The 19,169-nt window shown below is 34.9% G+C and overlaps 2 protein-coding genes across 4 annotated transcripts in view; both read left to right on the top strand.

Moving 5' to 3' along the window:
* The window catches only part of LOC127858034 (uncharacterized), a 120,938-nt gene that overhangs the window by 75,814 nt on the left and 25,955 nt on the right, over positions 1-19,169 (top strand). The window contains exon 5 of one of the 3 annotated variants that reach the window (XM_052394879.1): positions 14,615-17,094. In XM_052394879.1, coding sequence (XP_052250839.1) covers positions 17,047-17,094 — 48 coding nt within the window. In that variant the 5' untranslated portion in view covers positions 14,615-17,046. Of the gene's footprint in view, positions 1-14,595; positions 17,095-19,169 lie in introns of all 3 variants that reach the window. The other 2 variants (XM_052394878.1, XM_052394877.1) reach the window with 2 other exon arrangements.
* Positions 1,491-14,589, top strand: LOC127858036 (mitogen-activated protein kinase 4-like). Its single transcript, XM_052394895.1, has 6 exons — positions 1,491-1,657; positions 7,327-7,949; positions 8,498-8,642; positions 9,295-9,459; positions 11,191-11,336; positions 12,182-14,589. The coding sequence occupies exons 2-6, from the start codon at positions 7,380-7,382 to the stop codon at positions 13,352-13,354; spliced, it is 2,199 nt and encodes a 732-aa protein (XP_052250855.1). The 5' UTR covers positions 1,491-1,657; positions 7,327-7,379; the 3' UTR covers positions 13,355-14,589.

Genomic DNA, 19,169 nt, shown 5'->3' with positions numbered 1-19,169 from the left:
CATCTTGCACATAGAGACCCCAATAACCATAACTTCTCTTTAAGGCCATTTTAAACTGAAACTATTTCAGCAATACAAAATATATTTTATGTTCATTCCGAGAAAGAACTCGACACGAATCAAAATCGACCGTTAATGCACATTCTTTTTTCGGCTGTTTTCAAGTGGAATATAAAAAAATAGTGCATTTTTTACTATATTATCACATGCTAAAAATTTAGTAGTGAATATTTATTAATTCTTACTATAAAAATATATACACACGATGAAACCAGAACAACAATCCAGGTGTAAAACATGCCTTCGAAATAAAATATGATGAGTTTTAACATAACTCCCAAAGCCATTTACGATACAAAATTGCACACGGAATGTCAAAACAGATTACTAAGTAAATAATCTGTTATATTGTATTATATATTAAGAAATAAGAATATGCTGAATATGTTTATGTGTTTATAAGCAACAATCTTCAGTTTTCCACAACATATAATCGTCTACATCGGTACATTTAACTGTATGGCCAGAAGTTGATAAAAAAAACACACCAGAAAACGAAGAGAAACATACGTGATAAAAGACAATTACATATGATTTTAGAACCGAAACATGTAAATAGCCCTACAATTAAGAAAGGTAGGTCTCTTCCTATCTTATATAATCTCCCAACCCACCAAAGGGATATATAAAAGATCGTTAACATCCGAAAAAACAACAACACACATACCACTCTCCTTATAGTGAATTGGATTTTTAGATGTGTCGTTGTTAAACGTTGATTTACAGAATGCCAACATTTATGCCCTGGAGGCATATCCGATGAAGGGCGCTCTGATTGAATAAATACGATATGTTTATGTTTTCGTTTTTGATTACTTATGTCATGTGACATCATAAGGATGATAAATATTTTACTTTTCGTACTTACGATTTTTTTCGCCTTTTGAACTGACACGAACACGAACACACCAACATAAATGTACAGCAAATATCTAAATTGTTGTGTCGCTGTACTTCTTTATAGTTCGAACGCCTTGTCGTTATTTGGCGCCCAACAAACTTGTTTTCAAACCAACCCGAATACCAGAATCGACACACATGATGCGACAAAATGCAAAAATACGACAGGCGCAATAAACCAGCTATTTAAGTTACATATTTAGTCATTCTGGTTCGTACACTTTCGTATTATAACCATATTGTTGTGTTATGTAGACGACCGTCAAGCAAGAACGATAAATATACGCGCCTCTACCATTAATCATTAATTTGCCATTCGGAGGTATTATAATTTTAATCGTCCAAAACATGCAAAACAACCTATGCCAGCAAATATAAACAATACATAGACGAGTTAATGATCAAAGCAAAAAGTTTATGGTAAAAAATGTTAACACAATTTCAGTTGTTGACATGCATCCCCACTTGCAGGAACTAGTATACAAAATGGACTAAATATTGGACACTGGTGTAGTGTAACCTGCATGAAATTGAGGCCAAAAGTCACTTCCGTTTCTAATCATCGAGCTGGGAGAAATTAAGCTTTCAAAGTGCTTACGCGCTCTGTCTTCATTTGCAATATCATGTTGCATTCAAATTGAATATATTAATTCTTATAAATGGCGCAAAACATAAATAAATACGGTGAATTTTAAAGGTAAAAATCCTCATAACAAATATTGATGCGTACCCGGATAATTTAATTTCGGAAATGTTAAATTATTAGCATATGTATCCGTATTATAAGTCCATATAAACGTACTCCCAGTGACTTAGGTAATTTTTGCTATGGTGCCTCTGGAAGTGCATATGCACCCCTTCATAAACACAATCACAGTTTTGCACACAGGTTTTGTGCACATCACTTAACACATCATGCCGATGCCGTTTGTTACCAATCAATGGAAGCGGTGAATAAATATCAGAAACTCACAGAAACTCATTGAATTAACCTCAGTGGTGGCCTACTGCCGTTATCCTTTGCATGCAACCTAAAAAACACAACAATGTTTCAATACACTATTCTTGCTTACCTTTACATTTTGAAATTTGGAATATTGTAAATATTCAACATATGTTCAACATCGTTATCGACTTAGGTAAATAGGTTACATCAAATATCATAGGTTACATCAAATATCACGATGCTCAAAAGATTGGTGTACTGCGACCTAACCTATAGCAACACTAGTCGGCAACATAGCTACAGTTTCCCAATATGGTGGATAGAGTGTATGAAAGAATAACAAAGTGAATCAAAAGCAATTATTTCATGCTTTTATGGTACCATTTGCATGAGTTTTAGACAGGTAAAAGTTGACAAGTTTTTGCAGTTCCCGTGGTGAGCAAATATTGCACCTCTGGACAAAAGGCGGCACATTGCAACTCTTAGCAACACTTTGGCTGAGAGTTTAATTATTGCAACTACCATTAATACCGTAGTATTGGCCCTCTGAATAAAAACATCTAAATATTTCAAGTGAAAAGATTGAAAAACCTTCATGTTTAATACGTCAATCTATAGTTTAATGTTTATTCTTGGACATAACAACAAAAACTGCATTAATATGTCAATCTATAGTTTAATGTTTATTCTTGGACATAACAACAAAAACTGCATGAACATCGGTTCTTTTTTGCCAAAATACTGGCGAGACTAAGCTCCATGTAGCAATCAGTATCATATACACTGTTTCTCATTATAACGGCCTTTCTGATTGTTGGCTAAGGTTTGTTACTATGCGCAGGTTCTTTTTCTATAAATAGTTTCTTAATGGAAAAATGAGACTCTTGTTCATGTTTCTTAGTGTTTTTCCCAGGAGGGCAAAGGGGCATGGCGCATTACTTTCAAAAAGGGCATTTTAGCGCGCAGTTTAGGCAAAAAAGGGCAACAACGTTCCCGGAATACCTGAATTACGGGGAAACATGTAATCGCATCAGAAGCAGTTGTGGAAAAAAATAACATATAAACAAGCACATTTAATGGTAATAGATGTTTTTAACTTACTATGATTTATATTAATATATTTACCTTGCAATGTACATTTAAGTTCCATGTTGTTTCAATAAACTGTACAGCACGACAAACATAATAAAGCAATATATGCATATGAATCTGATTATACACAGATCCACTAACATATAAATGAAACCATGTTTGTCTTATCCCATTTTCTAACAATAATCTTGAGAGATGTTTAAAATAATATTGCGAATAAATTGATTGCTAACAATATGCAAACACTTGTTTCCGTGACATACATCCACCGAGTAGATTACAAATAAATAAATAATGTTGTTGCTATCTAAAACATTTTAATGCATTATGTCTGTGATTATCACAGACATTTCATCAATTCCTTCTTAATGTATAATCTCCATCGTTAATTCAATCGTTTACGACGTTATTTGCCATTTTTGCCGAGTCACAATTTAATTCTGTATAGTCCGCCATGTTGATAAAATGTCAATTGATGTAAGCGACAGGTGCGCGTAGCAACATTAAATTGTACACGCGATTCGCATTTTGTTAAATTAGTTTACGTCAGAGTAATTATTTTAATAATAAGATCTAATTATCTTACAGACGAAAACGATAAAAAATAAATTTGTTATTGATTTTAAAGGTAATTATGCGTAAAAGTACATGTTTTGATATAACTGAATAATGCATGCAATGCACAATTGCCACGAGAATAACATCGAGTTTTTCATCATAAGTCTCCGAAGTAATGATTTTATCGTGAAGAGGTACACATTGCCGACCGAAAAGTGCGCTTGGTATAACATAGCCTCCGGCGTTATCGATTGATACTGACACGGGGTTATTCACGCATGACTAATTCACAGCTTTGGAGCAGTCAGTTTGACTACCTATAATCGAGCACTGTTAAATCTACTCGATTAATGTAGTCGATTAGACGTTGACGTCTCTCGAGTAAATCAAGCACAGTCGGAGCGTCACAGACAATCAAGGAAGCTGATTTTGCGGACCAAGTTAGATTGTAAGGCAATGAAGATTTATCGATAAGGGCGCGTGGCGAAATTTGCCCTTGAAAAGAAGGGCGCGTGGCGAAATTTGCCTTTGAAAAGGGCAGAGTGGCGATCCGGGAGGGCGGCGTGGCTTTTCGCCATGCTAAAATGGCCTGGGAAAAACACTATTTCTCTTATATTTTTTTCACAAATAAGCGGCTTGCACAAAATTTGATTGACCTACTAATAAACCAAAAACAAACTTACACAATTATGTGAATTCATAATATTGGCCTGGAATAAACATGACCTACTTTAAAATGAAAACAGGTAATCATGAGAAATAGTCATTAATAAACAGTATATAAATTAAAACTTAAAAATGGTAAAACATTAACTGTCCAGCACTTCTTGAAGGGTTTTTGTCAAAAGCACTATACAATGAGGAGGGCCAATACTATGAGCATAAGGGATATATGCAGTTTTTTCACCATTTTGACAATAGGGCTTGGCCCTTTGGATTTAAAAAATTGCATCGTTTTGACTAAAATTGGTCATTTAGTTATGTGATTTTAACTACACAGTAAGCTATCAAATAAAAAAATAATTTTTTAACATAAAGTGAAAAATCCTGAGCTCCAACGCAATTGAACCAGGGTCTCCCTAGTGGTAACCAGACACTCTAATCAAGTTGCCAACAAGCTAGCGAACAGCGAGGCTGTTAGAAGTGACATTATTTCACTACACGCCTTCCCTCTTTTTGTTTCAAGTTCCAGACATTCCTGCAACCCATGTGACATTTATATGTCCCTCCACGAAACCATTACACAAGCTCAGACCCAGTTACATAATAACATTTTGTGTTTGTCTGGTTGTCATTGAAGTGAAAAATAATGAGCTCCAATAGGGGATTGAACCCTAGTCCTCTCAAACATATTTTTGTTAGCAACATTTTAGCAGAATGGAATTTTTCGGTACCCAACCATCAGAAATTGTAGCAAAAGTTTTCAGGGTGCAGAATCAACAGGGTTTTCAGGCGTTTACACACAGGCTAGACAGAATGTAATCACACCCTTAAGAACTTTATTTTTACAAATATCTCAAGTTATTGAAATACATTTGCAAAAATCTAATGTGCATAAATGACAGTTTTCTTGCAGTTTGTGCCGATATCTTAAGGTATAAGAATAAATCCTTGAGTACGTCTGGAATCGGTGACAAATTTTTAAGTTGCGTGAAACATAACCGGCCATTAACCTTGTACAAAGAATGCAGTACAAATGAAATTTTTGAACAAGAGCACATGCTTATTAAATAAAGTAATTCTGATATGTTTCATATTGCCCTAAGCAGCATAAAAATCTGTCTTTTATGCACTAGTTGAAATTCTGAAGAAAACTTGTCAAAAAAATATATTTGAAATAAAGCATTGCTTACCGTCGTATTAAATCTAATGAGGTTAAAAAGTGGAGCCACAAAAAGTCATGTGATCCTGCACCCTGGTTTCAGCCAAGCATTCGAGACCCCCTGTTGTAAGTCTAGAATACTTACTTGGTATACAAACAATGCACCGCAACTAACCTTATAAGAAATATAATATTTTTAGTACAACTTAAGATTAAACTAGTCTTGGGACTGTCTTCCAATTTATTTATTATACATGTACAATTTTTATGTCCCCCACCACTATAGTGGGGGACATACATGTATTGTTTTTGCCCTGTCTGTTGGTTTGTTTGTTTGTTTGCCCCAACTTTAACATTTTCCATAACTTTTGCAATATTGAAGATAGCAACTTGATATTTGGCATGCATGTGTATCTCATGGAGCTGCACATTTTGAGTGGTGAAAGGTCAAGGTCATCCTTCATGGTCAAAGGTCAAATATATGGGTCAAAGTTGCTCATTTAATGTCACTTTTGCAATATTGAAGCTAGCAACTTGATATTTGACATGCATGTGTATCTCATGGAGCTGCACATTTTGAGTGGTGAAAGGTCAAGGTCATCCTTCAAGGTCAAAGGTCATATATATGGGGACATAGTGTTTCACAAACACATTGCTTGTTTCTTTATGATTTTCCCAAAACATGGCCCAATGCACTTAAGATGAGAACAGTTGTGAAAAAGTCATGTGCGAATGACCACATGTCACAATCACTCGATAATTTCAGAGTTTTTGGGGCAGTTTGTTGGCATTGTTATACCTACCACACTATTTGGTCCCTACAATGTACTCCTCCACGATAAAAATGTGGGCAGATACTTTAAAGACTGATGATGGCAACTGGGTGTATATGCGTGGAAATTGTGCATTTGAGTCAAAATATTGTACAAACATTCATCTCCACACATATAGCGTTTCAACCAATAATCATGGAATTAATTACACACACCTGTAAATGTTTTGATGAATTCTCAAGGAGCATTATTATTAAATGAAAGTTGTAATCAGAAACACACTACTAAGTTTTAATGTTAGCTCGACAATTGCAATTTGAAGCTTCAAATAAACACTGCACATGTTTTTCCTGTTGATTGTTTGTACCGATAAAAAAACGCGCACAAATTATGCTAACATGTACAAACTCCTGTCATTTGCATGGGAAGCGCGGGTGTTTTTATTTTTGTATGAAAACATTGTTGTGCAAAATGGTATTGGTAGTGCATTTTACAAAATAATGTCGCGAATGATTTAGCATTTGTATTTCCTCTTAATTTTTTTTAATTAAATACGCTTTATCTTTATTGTTACGGTCTTTTGAATATTTCATTAATGAAACAGTTAATAACTTATAATACTGTATGATATGATGATTCAACAGAAAATCCTTTCAAAACTGAATTGTGTGTTTGGGTGTTGTGAAAACACACTCAGCAGGTCAATTGATGTATTGTTTGGACTGCGATGTTTTGACAAAAGAAATTTATTTTTTATCTGGAACGACAGTAAACAGGCAAACCCTTCCTCATGCATTCTTGCCAATGATTATTTTAACAGCCAAAATTGCGAAATGTTCGCTATAGGCGTATCAGGCGAACAACAGCGGAAGCACTACTGGTCTCCCGAGTGGTAATCAGACACTAACAGCAAGGCTGTTGGAAGTGATCTTATTTCACTACATTAACATTTTCTAAGATTAAATAGTAAAAAAGATGGATAGGGAGAAATACTGAATATTGCTATTCATTTTTGGAAACATTAAATTTGGAATTGTGGACTTTAAAAATATGTAATTTTTTTAGTTTATATTTTGGAATTTTGATTTTTCAGTTTTAATAATAGAAATTAACTTTATTTCCACATTCCTATAATAGACGGATTTAGTTTAAAGTGTATACATGGCTTCTTGCAGATTTCATTTTATGTTGAATCTTCAACATTCAAAGTCTGAAGCTGTGGACAGCAATGGAGAACAATGATCCAGCTCCCACCTCAGAGAAGAAGTTTGGGTTTCATGTTGACCCTAGGTTTATCAACCTCAGACCGCTCGCTCATGGTGGTAATGCCCCTGTGTATTCGGCCACTGACAGTGAATGTGACAAGGAAGTGGCCATTAAGAAGTTGAGTTTTGGTAATAGGCATAGCTGTAAATATGCATTACGAGAACTGCGTTTGATGCGAAGACTACAGCACGAGAATGTTGTGACGGTTTATGAAGTGCTGGGCTCAAATGGGTTGAGTTTAGAAAAGGGAGGGAATGTTAACTTGAACATTAATGAGATAAGCAGCGTGTATATTGTACAGGAACTTCTTCACACTGATCTTCATCAATTAATTCAGCAGAAGCAGCTCTCTCAGGATCATGTGCGACTCTTTACATATCAACTTCTCAGGGGACTGAAGTACATCCACTCTGCCAATGTCCTGCATCGAGACTTGAAGCCCATGAATTTGCTGATCAATGTGGAGGATCTAGTTTTGAAGATAGCAGACTTTGGTCTCTCTAGAGTTGTGGACCCTGAGTATTCCCACAAGGTAATCTTTGTAAAAAACCTTCATTAAGCTGAAATAGTTAAAGCATTATAGATCTACATAAATTGTAGTTGCAATTTATTTGACTAAAGAAAGTGAAACTTATCTGTAACAAATAAATTAACGATGCTTCCTTATCAGCGCACTTATTCATATGGGTCAAAGGATTGTTTCTGAAGATGCTTCCATGGGCGGGATCAGAATTTATTGAATGCAGGATCTTGTTTTATGCTATAGTTTAAGTCCTAGTCCTTTTAAACTAAAATCAAAGTGCATTTTACAGAAATTGTTTAAAAAGAAATCCTGCTTCCCCCCCCCCCCCAAAAAAAAAACCACACACACAACAACAACGAACAACAACAACAAACAACACATTTAAATCTGACTAATGATAACAATATTTGGTGATTATTAAGAGTATTGTTTCTTGATATGAGGTTGTATGTGATGCCTAACGATGGTAAAAAATGTATCATATATGCATCAAGAGGTTATGTACTACAGCCTTATGTTAAGGCTAATCATAAACACCTGTATACTTTGCATTTTAGGGCTTTCTGACTGACAATGTTGGGACATGTTGGTACCGCTCCCCAGAGCTGATCATCTCCCCACGCGAGTACACCAAGGCCATAGATCTCTGGAGTGTCGGCTGTATTCTGGCAGAGATGTTCATTGGCAAACCAATATTTCCAGGTATGCCATGCATCCTTTGTCAGTAAGTTGGTAACACTTATGGATCCCCTCAATATGCCCTTTACTCTTTGAAAGAGTTTTCATGGAACTTGCCTCAAATGTATAGGGAATAGGGACGATATGCAGGAGGCATGAGTTAGTCATACTGACTTTAAGTCATGTTAGATTCCTAGGTCAAAGGTTTTAGCCTCCATTTCCATGTCGGATTTGATCTTCTTTACCTGTTGAAGGATTTTCATTAAACTTGGCTAAAAATTTTGCTCATGTTTCTGATATAGGTACCACAAATAGATCAGAGTTTTAACACTCTATACTAATATTAAAGTTGCTAGGAAATCTTTAATAATGATTGGGGTAATCTCATCAAACACTTGTTATGTTATCTCTATTATAATCACATGTTCACCAACTGACCATTTGACTTTTACAAAAAAAAAATTTATTATTCAAAAGCAGTTATTTAATTTATTAAGACTCCTTAATTTTACCTAATAATAATCAATTTTTTTGTTTTCATTAAGTTTTCATGATTTTATTTTATCATGATAATTATTTAAACAACTGAGATGATAAAATGTGTACATTGTAGTAGAATTGTAAATTTACTGCAGTCAGTTATTGGAGGTGAAGATTTTAATATTCAACTTTTCAGGTGCGCATGAGATGGATCAGATAGGTTTGATACTGGAAACAGTGTCACTGAGTGACAACGAATGGAACACAGTCACTCAGATTTTGCCCTCAAGTTTCATTAGAAATCACACCAGGGTTCCTGAAAGACCCCTGTCTGATTGCATTAAAAGTGTAGATATTGACGGTGAGTGCTGTTATGTATATTTTACTGTATGGATAATGAATATGGTCTGTTAAATATTTGTACTCCTTAACTTTACCTCATTTACAGATACCGTAAATTGATAGTTGTTCCCCACAAAATGGAAGACATTAGCTTTGGTCTTGAACATTTACCATCTGTTCTTCTTTGTGTTCGAAAGATTGTATAACAACTTCATTTTTAAGTAGTTGTTGGATTTTTCTAAAACTTTAAAGCAGGTTGTCATTGACCTTAATGTGTTGATTATTAAGAATGAAGGATTTATGGCTACAACCAGTTTTGGCAGAATTATAGCCCATTGTCTGTTGTCCACAAGTTTTATCAGAATTATGACCCTTTGTTGGTTTTCAGCTCATCTGTGCAATGCACAAGGTGAGCTTTTGGTACTGCCTTTTTTCAGTTGTCAGTTGTGCGTATACTTTTCATTCAAACCATGTCTCCTCCTGACCATCCATGAACCTCATTCAAAGTTGTTACAGTTGTTCCGGTGCGTTGCGAACGTAGGTAACCATAGCTGAAACTAGATTTTACAAATACAAACTTTTAAAATCTCTGAAACTGCAACGGTCACTGGTTGAATATTGAGTGTGTACAATTTAAGTGGCTCTATTCTATGTTTGTTTAAAGCATTCCTCTAGGGTCAAAACTGGCCACACTACAGTATTCATATGATTTATAAAGTCTTATATATTGTAAATAAGTTACATAATTGTATTGTCCTCTTTGAAACTCTAGTGTGGTCTTTTAAGGCTGTTAAACGTATGCCCCTCGAATCAAAACCACCCTTGTACAAGTGGTAACATGACTTATATAGACTTTAAAGAAACGTTCACTGAAACCACAAGGGTCTGGTGTTTTCTACTTGATGTGTAACATCATCAAGTGGTCCTATGGTTGTTCAAATCACCAAAACAGGTTCAACGCCAGAGTTTATAGGAGTATGTGAGTGAAACTTTTTTAATTGAAATGTAGCAAAACACCTCTGGAGCCCATACATGTATCTATGATATTTGGTCTTTGACACCATATTGTGGTTCTTTACACAACTTGTTTAAATCATGCCCCTTGGTTAGAAATTTTTATTGTTCTATTACACTGGTGAGGGCCAAATTTTGTGTACTCAACTCTTTCATTTCATAGGGGATTGTGATGACAGGTTCACAGCTAAAAGATCTGAGCGTGTTTATGATTATTAATTAATGTAAGAATTGTGGCTGCTTTTAGTTGGAAGAATTATTGACCATTGTAGGTTTTCCTTTAAAGCATATAAAACCTCTTAACTATTAATTGCTTATTCACTGCTTGACTTAAATATCAGCCTGATACAGCCATGAGGGCAAGTAGTTTGGCTCTTTTTCTTGAACTTCATGCAGTCTTAATGATTTTGTCATTGGGCTTAAGGACTTTCAGAGAAGCTGCTTCTACATGTACTTTCATAGATTGTGTAAATCTCCCCCACTCAAAAACAAAGTAAAAATAGCTTTATGTGGCCAGCATAAAACCAGAACCCACTTCGAATAACTCCCAATCTTTTAAGGTTTAACACTGTTTGCTAATCATGAGTTTCACAAGGTTCAAAATGAAGCCTTTAAAACTTAAATCAAGCAAGAAAGGTCTTTTAAATAGGATTCCTTTAGAGACTACAAAAGGGTCAAAATGCATGTCTGAGTGAATATGGGATAATCATACTCAGTCAGTATTGAATGCTTTCAGCGTTGGATCTCGTTGAGAAGCTGCTGGTGTTTGAGCCGAGCCTGCGCCTGACGGCAGAGGAGGCACTGGCCCACCCGTACCTGCAGCAGTTTCGCTGTGTTGAGGATGAACCCATAGTACTCACACCATTCCATATAGAACACGAGGTGGCTGTCCTAAGTATTGATAATTTGAGTCGCGTTCTGAGAAAACTGGGCTTAATGCATGTGCGTAAAGTGTCGTCCCAGATTAGCCTGTGCAGTACACACAAGCTTATCAGTGACAACACTTTCTGCTTTTATGGTATTTTAGTTTCAAGGAAGTCCTTCCTTACCGAAAATCAAGTTTAGGCAGAAAGTGTTGTCCCTGATTAGCCTGTGCGGACTGCACAGGCTAATCTGGGATGACACTTTACACACATGCATTAAGCCCAGCTTTTTCAGAACAAGGCTCATTTTATGGTTGTGATTGTGTCATTCCATGACTGATTCTTAATAACTATTCCAATAAATTATAGGAAAGGCAGTGCACAAGGGCCATTACTCCTGCTTTGATAATTTCTTGGTAATTGCCCTTGTGAATTTTCGTGCTGATATTTTGTCCATGTCATATCTCTACTCTAATATTCGGTATCAAGGCAATATTTCATAGGTATGAATCTTGCCGGGATGGAAGAAACGTTTTTAAAAGAGAGCTGCCTGTGCTGAATTTTTATACTGGGATATTTAAGGCATGAAAGTGACGGTTCTAGTTGTACTTGAGTTTTAATCTTTAACGGCTTTTAAATATCAGTATAGAGATTTTGCAGGCAATACCTTGAGAATTGTTTAAGTGTACAGAAGAAAACAATAAAACTGTCATGAGGCATAAATACTGTTTCAGATATGCCCTGCCTTTTGCTTTTGACCATGTAAAAATGAAGCAAAATTAAGTATTTTATCAAGTAAAAATGTGTAAATTGCAATTGGCTGAAATCAAAAAGCACGACTAATTATTGAAATCCCTATTGCAGGTTGATGATCTCTCTCCGAAAACCGCCAGACGCATGATCTCCAACGAGATGTCAAAGTCACTCGACACATGTGGCAGCCAGATGGAATGTCCGTCCATCCCTAACACAGCCCAAAGGCCAACTGAGGTCCTGGTAGCTGTGGACCCACCCCATGGTCATCCCATTGACCTGCACCGTCCGGTCAGCTCAGCCAAACCCAGGGCTGTAAATATTTGCATTCAGGGCGATTCAGTCCAGGATAAAAACAGGCAGCCTGCAAATAACAAGGTTGCAGTTGATAAGAATAAGCGAACACCAAGTCCCTTGATAGAAGAGTGCGCTGAGCGTATTGACAACGATAGAGATATCAATGATCTCAGAATGCATAGGAAGTCCATTCCCTTTCCTGGAAGTGTTGTGGCATGTCCTTTCGGAAGAAGTGAAATTGATGGTAACCTTAATAGTTTTGGTTTTTCTCAAGATTGCATGGAGTCAAGGATAAAAAATCTCAGGATAATAGTTGATCTTCCAGACGAGGAAAATAAGAAAGATCAAAGCTCGCTGAAAGAATGCAAAGACGAGGGATCCGAAAAATGCAAAGAATCCAAAGATTTGGATGAGACAAATGTTGAAAGGCTGGTTGTGAAAGTGGACGATATGCAGCCCAAATTCAGAATTCCTAAGGATAATGACATTCTGAATCAGGAGAGACAGCTAGAGTCCCCACGCACTCGATCAAACTCTGGCTTTGAAGAAATAGACTTTGTTCGTTTAGAAAAGGAGAGGTTAAGACAGTTGGGCTTGGCTGAGAAACTGAAAAATGGGAAGAAAAAGAAGAAGAATAGAAGAAATAATCGCAGCAACAGTGGGGAGGAAGGTCAAGACTTTGATACCCTGTATCGACTTCCCACGGAGCACTTGACTCGACACCGTAACAGTATTTGTGGCAAGGATAAGCATGTTCGGAAGGTTGAGGATCAGCTGAGGCTTCATGAAGAGCTGAACGAGAGAAGGAAGATGGTAGAGATAGAGAGGGAACATAACTATGGTGCGGTGGGTGGGTATCCCGATGTGGAAGAATCCATAGTTGCCCAGGATAGTGGTGTCGCCTTTGAGAATCGCAATGCGAGTCCCACGTCCGAACATTCGCGCGATAGCAGTCCTACCAATGAGGATGTTGTTAGACGTTTTTAAGGTAGTTATAGGATAGGCAGAGTAGCAAAGTTCTTGTACTTGATTGGAAATGTTTGTACATGCACTTATGTTTAAGTTTCAGATTTGTATACGTCTGTCTCTTAAAGAGGCATATTATTTGAACACCCATTGGGGATGGATGTTGGGTGGGCTGCTTTCTACTCTTTGAGTTGTACACTTTTCATTGAATCTTAAACAAACATTTTTTTAATGTTTGTTGAAGAAAATTGGAGGCTCAGTTCCAGTTGGCATAAGGCACTTAAGAGTAAATGTCATTTATATTTAGAAAAAAAGATGTAATTTGCCCTTTAAAGTTTTCTTAGATTTTTCTTCAATAATTCTCCAGAAGTTTGTTGACAAAATGGAGGCCAAGGAAGATACCACCCAATTTGAACCAAATCATGCCAGGCACTTCACATTTATTTCCCTTTGATTATACACAAATTTAACATTGTGTTAGCTCTCTTCACTCGTTCACTATATCAAATTTTAAGAAATTCTGCAGATATGGGGTCCATTTTGAAAAAAAGAGCGTACATTTCTATCCATGTGCTTGATTTATGTTTATATTGTTGGTGGTTTCTTGTGAATAAAACAATAACAAAACTTAATTATTAAGTCTTTCGTTGTAAATGTATATCTTTGGAGCTTTTGTGATTGTCATTTCTTGTTAAACTTCAATTTGAGCATTTAGTTCACTTTTGATCATTCAAAAAAAGTTATGGCCATTAAATTTGTCTTTTTGAAAAAAGTTGTTGCCATGTTTTGTCAAACAATAATGATAAATATTGGACACTTTAGAGTCAATTTAAACGTAATTGTCTGCATTAAATTGCATAAATGCATTAATATAATTAAAACTTAACATTATAAATCTTAAATAAAGAAACTATATGTTTTATTATTCAACCTAATAAATCTTGTAAATTGTTGTTGAAATTGTGATTTTGGGTCGATTTATAATTTATAATATATTTTTGATGAAGATGTCTTTCAACATCTGAAGAGTGAAAATGCTTAGCCAGTTAACCTGCTACATGTTTTGTTTGTTTTCTTTTTATGTCCCCCACTATAGTAGTGGGGGACATATTGTTTTTGCCCTGTCTGTTGGTCTGTTGGTCTGTCTGTTTGCGCCAACTTTAACATTTTGCAATAACTTTTGCTATATTAAAGATAGCAACTTCGTATTTGGCATGCATGTGTCTCATGAAGCTGCACATTTTGAGTGGTGAAAGGTCAAGGTCAAGGTCATCCTTCAAGGTCAGAGGTCAAATATATGTGGCCCAAATCGCTTATTTTATGAATACTTTTGCAATATTGAAGATAGAAACTTGATATTTGGCATGCATGTGCATCTCATGGAGCTGCACATTTTGAGTGGTAAAAGGTCGAGGTCAAGGTCATCCTTCAAGGTCAGAGGTCAAATATATGTGGCCCAAATCGCTTATTTTATGAATACTTTTGCAATATTGAAGATAGCAACTTGATATTTGGCATGCATGTGTATCTCATGGAGCTGCACATTTTGAGTGGTGAAAGGTCATGGTCAAGGTCATCCTTCACAAGGTCAAGGTCATACTACAAGGTCAAACATCATATAGGGCGACATTGTGTTTTTAAATGTGAAATTCTGTTAAAATGCGCATTGATATCTGACAGCTGTGCCAAAAGGTTATAATAAGAAATAATTTCAAGTTAAGTTGAATTATGAATAGTACTTCTTGTACCACTAACTGAACAGTTGAAACGCAATACAACGTTGGAATCAACTGTTACTTTTCACACCTTATGGAGAACATGTTAAAACTTAAACTACAAAGACCTTTATCTGACAGTTTTTGCTGATTGCCAACAATGAGGTAATTAAGTCTATTTATTTACACTTATGATATGGTATTATAACAAGCTTTTATCAAACAATAAGAACAGTATAGCTGTTGTAGTATCTTGTATTGTCTGTATATTTGTATGCTTGTAAATTCTACTAATGATTAAAATGATATAAATATTTATAGATGAATTACTACTTTTATTTTTGTTTGATCTAGTCATAGTTATTTATGCGACAAAATATATAAAACATGTTTAATAACATCTGAGAACTAATATTGAGACAAGTTGTACATAATCCTTTAAACCATTGCAGTTGGTGTAGTGGTTATGGTGTCCCCCTAGAGATCGGGAGGTCACTAGTTCTATCCCCACTGTGGGAACCAAAACCAAGTTTTGATTTCCAGGAAACGGACTCTAGAGCATTTTAAATAAGTCTTAGGCTCTTAATGCAATCAGGCTCTTAATGCAATCAGGCTAAAATAGGTTTAAACTAATCTTTTAAAAAAAGAAAGATACAAAAGATGCGATACAAAGAACTATTCCTTATCTTCCATAATTACTTGTTGTATCACGTTCAGCAGAATTATCAATTAATATGACAAGTAAATAGCATAAATTTAGTACTTATTGCTCACTTGAGCACAAATTGTGATTTACAAAACATATTGCTGCTAGGTGGTTTATTATTTTACCTTATAAGTCTTTAGTGAAACCTTGTGAATATTATGTGATTTGAAAGGTATAGTTCCTTAAGGTCTCTTGTTTAATGTACATGTATTTCTGGATAAATGCATTTTAGACAGCATTATTTTATTCATTCCTTCTTGCTCAAGAATATCAAAGCCCTGTCAGGCTAATAGTTGATTGATTAAATAGGTGAAAATGAACATAATATATTTTCTGTTAAATAGGCTTTAGCAAGTAATTTATTGCATGTAGTAATAAATGTCTAAAGCATTTTCACACGTTAAATTTTTAAATATTCAATAATGTGCATATGAATTTATAATTATATCACCCTTTCTTTTTAAGTTAAGCAATTTAAATTAGAAAAACTATGTGCATGAAACTAATCTTTATTGATGTGAATGGGAAGTAAACACACAATTTCAACATCACAAACTGTTTTGAATTAAAAAAAGATGCATTAATTTTATATAATAAATATTTATATCACATACCTTCATTTACCAAAATAACGCATAATTTTAAACAAAGATTTGCTGATGTTTTTTCCTTCTTTATTCTTATACTATAGCATGTGTTTGTATTAATTAAACATCACTTGACATTGTTTAGATATTTTAATTTGCAGATAATTCTTGTCGGCAACAATTTCAAGAAACAACATCACATCCAAAACTACTAGGTTGCTTCTTATGAAACTTCACAAAAACGATAATTGTATAACTTTCAAATTTGTTAAAAATGTTCATGTTTTTCTTATTGATAATATATTACTACACATTTCTGATGATGTTAGTGATGTACATGTACTATTATATTTCTTTAATCATATGATTTGAGTGTAATGAGTTTGCCTGTGTGCTTTATCTAATGATGTATTGCTAGATAATGCATTATTGTCAGTGGAGCATTTACACCGCAAAGATGCCGATAGTGTATTGGTATGGTTTTCAGTTGGTTATCAGTGAAAAATAAAACACAAACACTTTTATACAGTATATTGATTTGTCCTCTACTGGAGCAATTTATTTTAATAAAATGTACATTGTATCAGATTGTCTAGGATATCTTATTTTGACAAGTTGTTTCCCCTTACAGTTACGTGCAATCGGAGAGTTTGTGATATAAAATATTTGATTTGCGAATATAAATTCGTTACAAATAAGTAGCACATGTTGGGTTCAGTCCACATGAAATCGAAACCGAATTCGTGTATGCAGGTAAATACAATTGCTTCTGCACTTAAATTTATAACGGTAGTTAATATCTGTAATGACATAAATCACGTGAAATGAAATCTCTCATAGCTCTGTAAAACAAGTAGTTTTAAAGTTTGATGGATCGATTTAGTTATAAAGCTGCACCCTTTTAAGTCCATCCTGCACATTTACTGCACATTTACGCCGATTTTACGAGTTAAACAGTTATTAAATTCAAGGTTTAATAAGAATGTCTATAACAGTTTAGACTGGTTTAAGTATTAGTTTATGTCGCTTTTTACAGGAGCTGAAAATACTTCGAAATAATCATGAATTGAAATAATTTAAGATCGTTTTGTTACTTATTGTTGACATATCACCTATTTACTCCGTGAATGCGCAATCAGCTAAAATAAATCACGATTTGAACTTATTAAAGATCGTTTTGTTACTTATTGTTGACATATCACCGAATTACCCCGTGAATGCGCATTCAGCTAAAATAAAGTAAGATCAGAACTAAAACGCAATAACAATACATGTCGGCAAACATTAAATGGTGTTATGTCACGTGTTTAAGGTACCATATAATAGTAATAAAAGTTAAATGAAATTAATTTCAAATTATAGTTTATAGATTAAAGCTTGTATCCATTTGTTAATTTGAACGTAAACGGAGATTATGACAACAAGTGCCGCACACGTTTCTGACGTCTTTGTGTAATTGGTTAATGTATTGTCTTTGTGTTTTTTAAGCTTAGAACATGGTGTTTCAACACACTAGTTGAAATGGTTCATTTATTTGGAAAAATAAATTTATATTTGAAATATAAATATTTCATTCAAATATATTGTCCGTTTTTGTTGACCAAGCTAACAGTGCTTACGAATTAATCGACTTATTTTACATAATCCTAAATGTATCTTTTACAGTATTTGAAATCAAAGTTAAACCAACATTCGCCACGCATCTTTTGGCAAACTTAAGTACTGTTATGCTTATGGCGTGTCACGCTGCACACATTTTAGGCTTGCCTTTAGTATCGGAGTAGTTTAAACAGTGTATTGGATACATGTGGGGGAATGTAGCATTTTAATTAGTGCAACACTTTCCTGTACATTTCGTTGTTTGAAAGAAATAATAAGTCATTGTCGCAGGCAATCACATTGTGACAAGTGTGTCCCTGTTCGTCTTTAATTGGATGGAATCAAAGTCTGCCCCTCGTCCTCGTTGTCCTTTTAAAATCATGTTGTGGCTGTGTGATCGGCAAAACACGGGTTGGATCCAAGCACTGATGGGATAGAATATGAGAATATATGGGCGTTTTCTTCATCACATATCAGTCAACGGTGTTGTAGTGCATAATACATTAGTTATTTTGCCATACTAGTATCTAGTTTTAGACTAGCTAATAAGTTAAACTTAATGCACTTTTTACAACCTTTACTACAATCGATGGTCAACGACCTTTCAACGGTTGAAATATTGCATGAAATACGTTAACTTTTTTCTGCTAAGTATATTTGGCTATGTTAGTACTTCAACTACTAAAAAGCCTTTATGTTAACTTAATGCATATTAGATGGTTGACTATATTTTGGGCGGCTCGGCCCTCGCCCACTTTCCGCGCTAAGATCGAACAGTGTGGTAAAATGCTAGCGATTTAGAGCTTATGATGTCATATGGCGTAGGCGTCTCCGCAACTAAACAGTTTTCATGGGATAGTTTTTAAACTGGTTCAATTTTAATACTAGTATTTGAAGGTGTATGTGTAAAGGTGTTAAGAACTTTTTGACATGCATAATATCTGTTAAACGTTATTAGTAAAAGTCCTTGTGCTGTTGAAATGTTTTGCGATTTATTTATATTTTGAAAATGGGGAAATTTTCGATATTGGTGTAAAGAACAAAAGGTGTATACTGTACATATAGAAGATAGTGACGATAATTATAGTTTCGAACAAGGTCGTTTCCTTAATGCTCTACAGCATATCGTAAACATGTCAAAAATGTGCAATGTGATACAAATATAACAACTAGACGAAATGATATATGCCTCCAGTATGGGAAGACATCTTTACAGTGATGCTTTAACA

The sequence above is a fragment of the Dreissena polymorpha genome, chromosome 14, assembly GCF_020536995.1.
Source record: "Dreissena polymorpha isolate Duluth1 chromosome 14, UMN_Dpol_1.0, whole genome shotgun sequence".
In the NCBI taxonomy this organism is placed as follows: Eukaryota; Metazoa; Mollusca; class Bivalvia; order Myida; family Dreissenidae; genus Dreissena; species Dreissena polymorpha.
The sequence above is the reverse complement of the archived record's forward strand: the minus strand, read 5'-3'. Positions and strand labels throughout refer to the sequence as shown.

Excerpts from the sequence above, each read along its gene's own strand:
- LOC127858036 (XM_052394895.1), top strand. The coding sequence starts at position 7,380 with ATGGAGAACAATGATCCAGCTCCCACCTCAGAGAAGAAGTTTGGGTTT. Across the intron at positions 8,643-9,294 it reads TGGCAAACCAATATTTCCAG|GTGCGCATGAGATGGATCAG; the intron begins GTATGCCATGCA and ends TCAACTTTTCAG. Across the intron at positions 9,460-11,190 it reads TAAAAGTGTAGATATTGACG|CGTTGGATCTCGTTGAGAAG; the intron begins GTGAGTGCTGTT and ends GAATGCTTTCAG.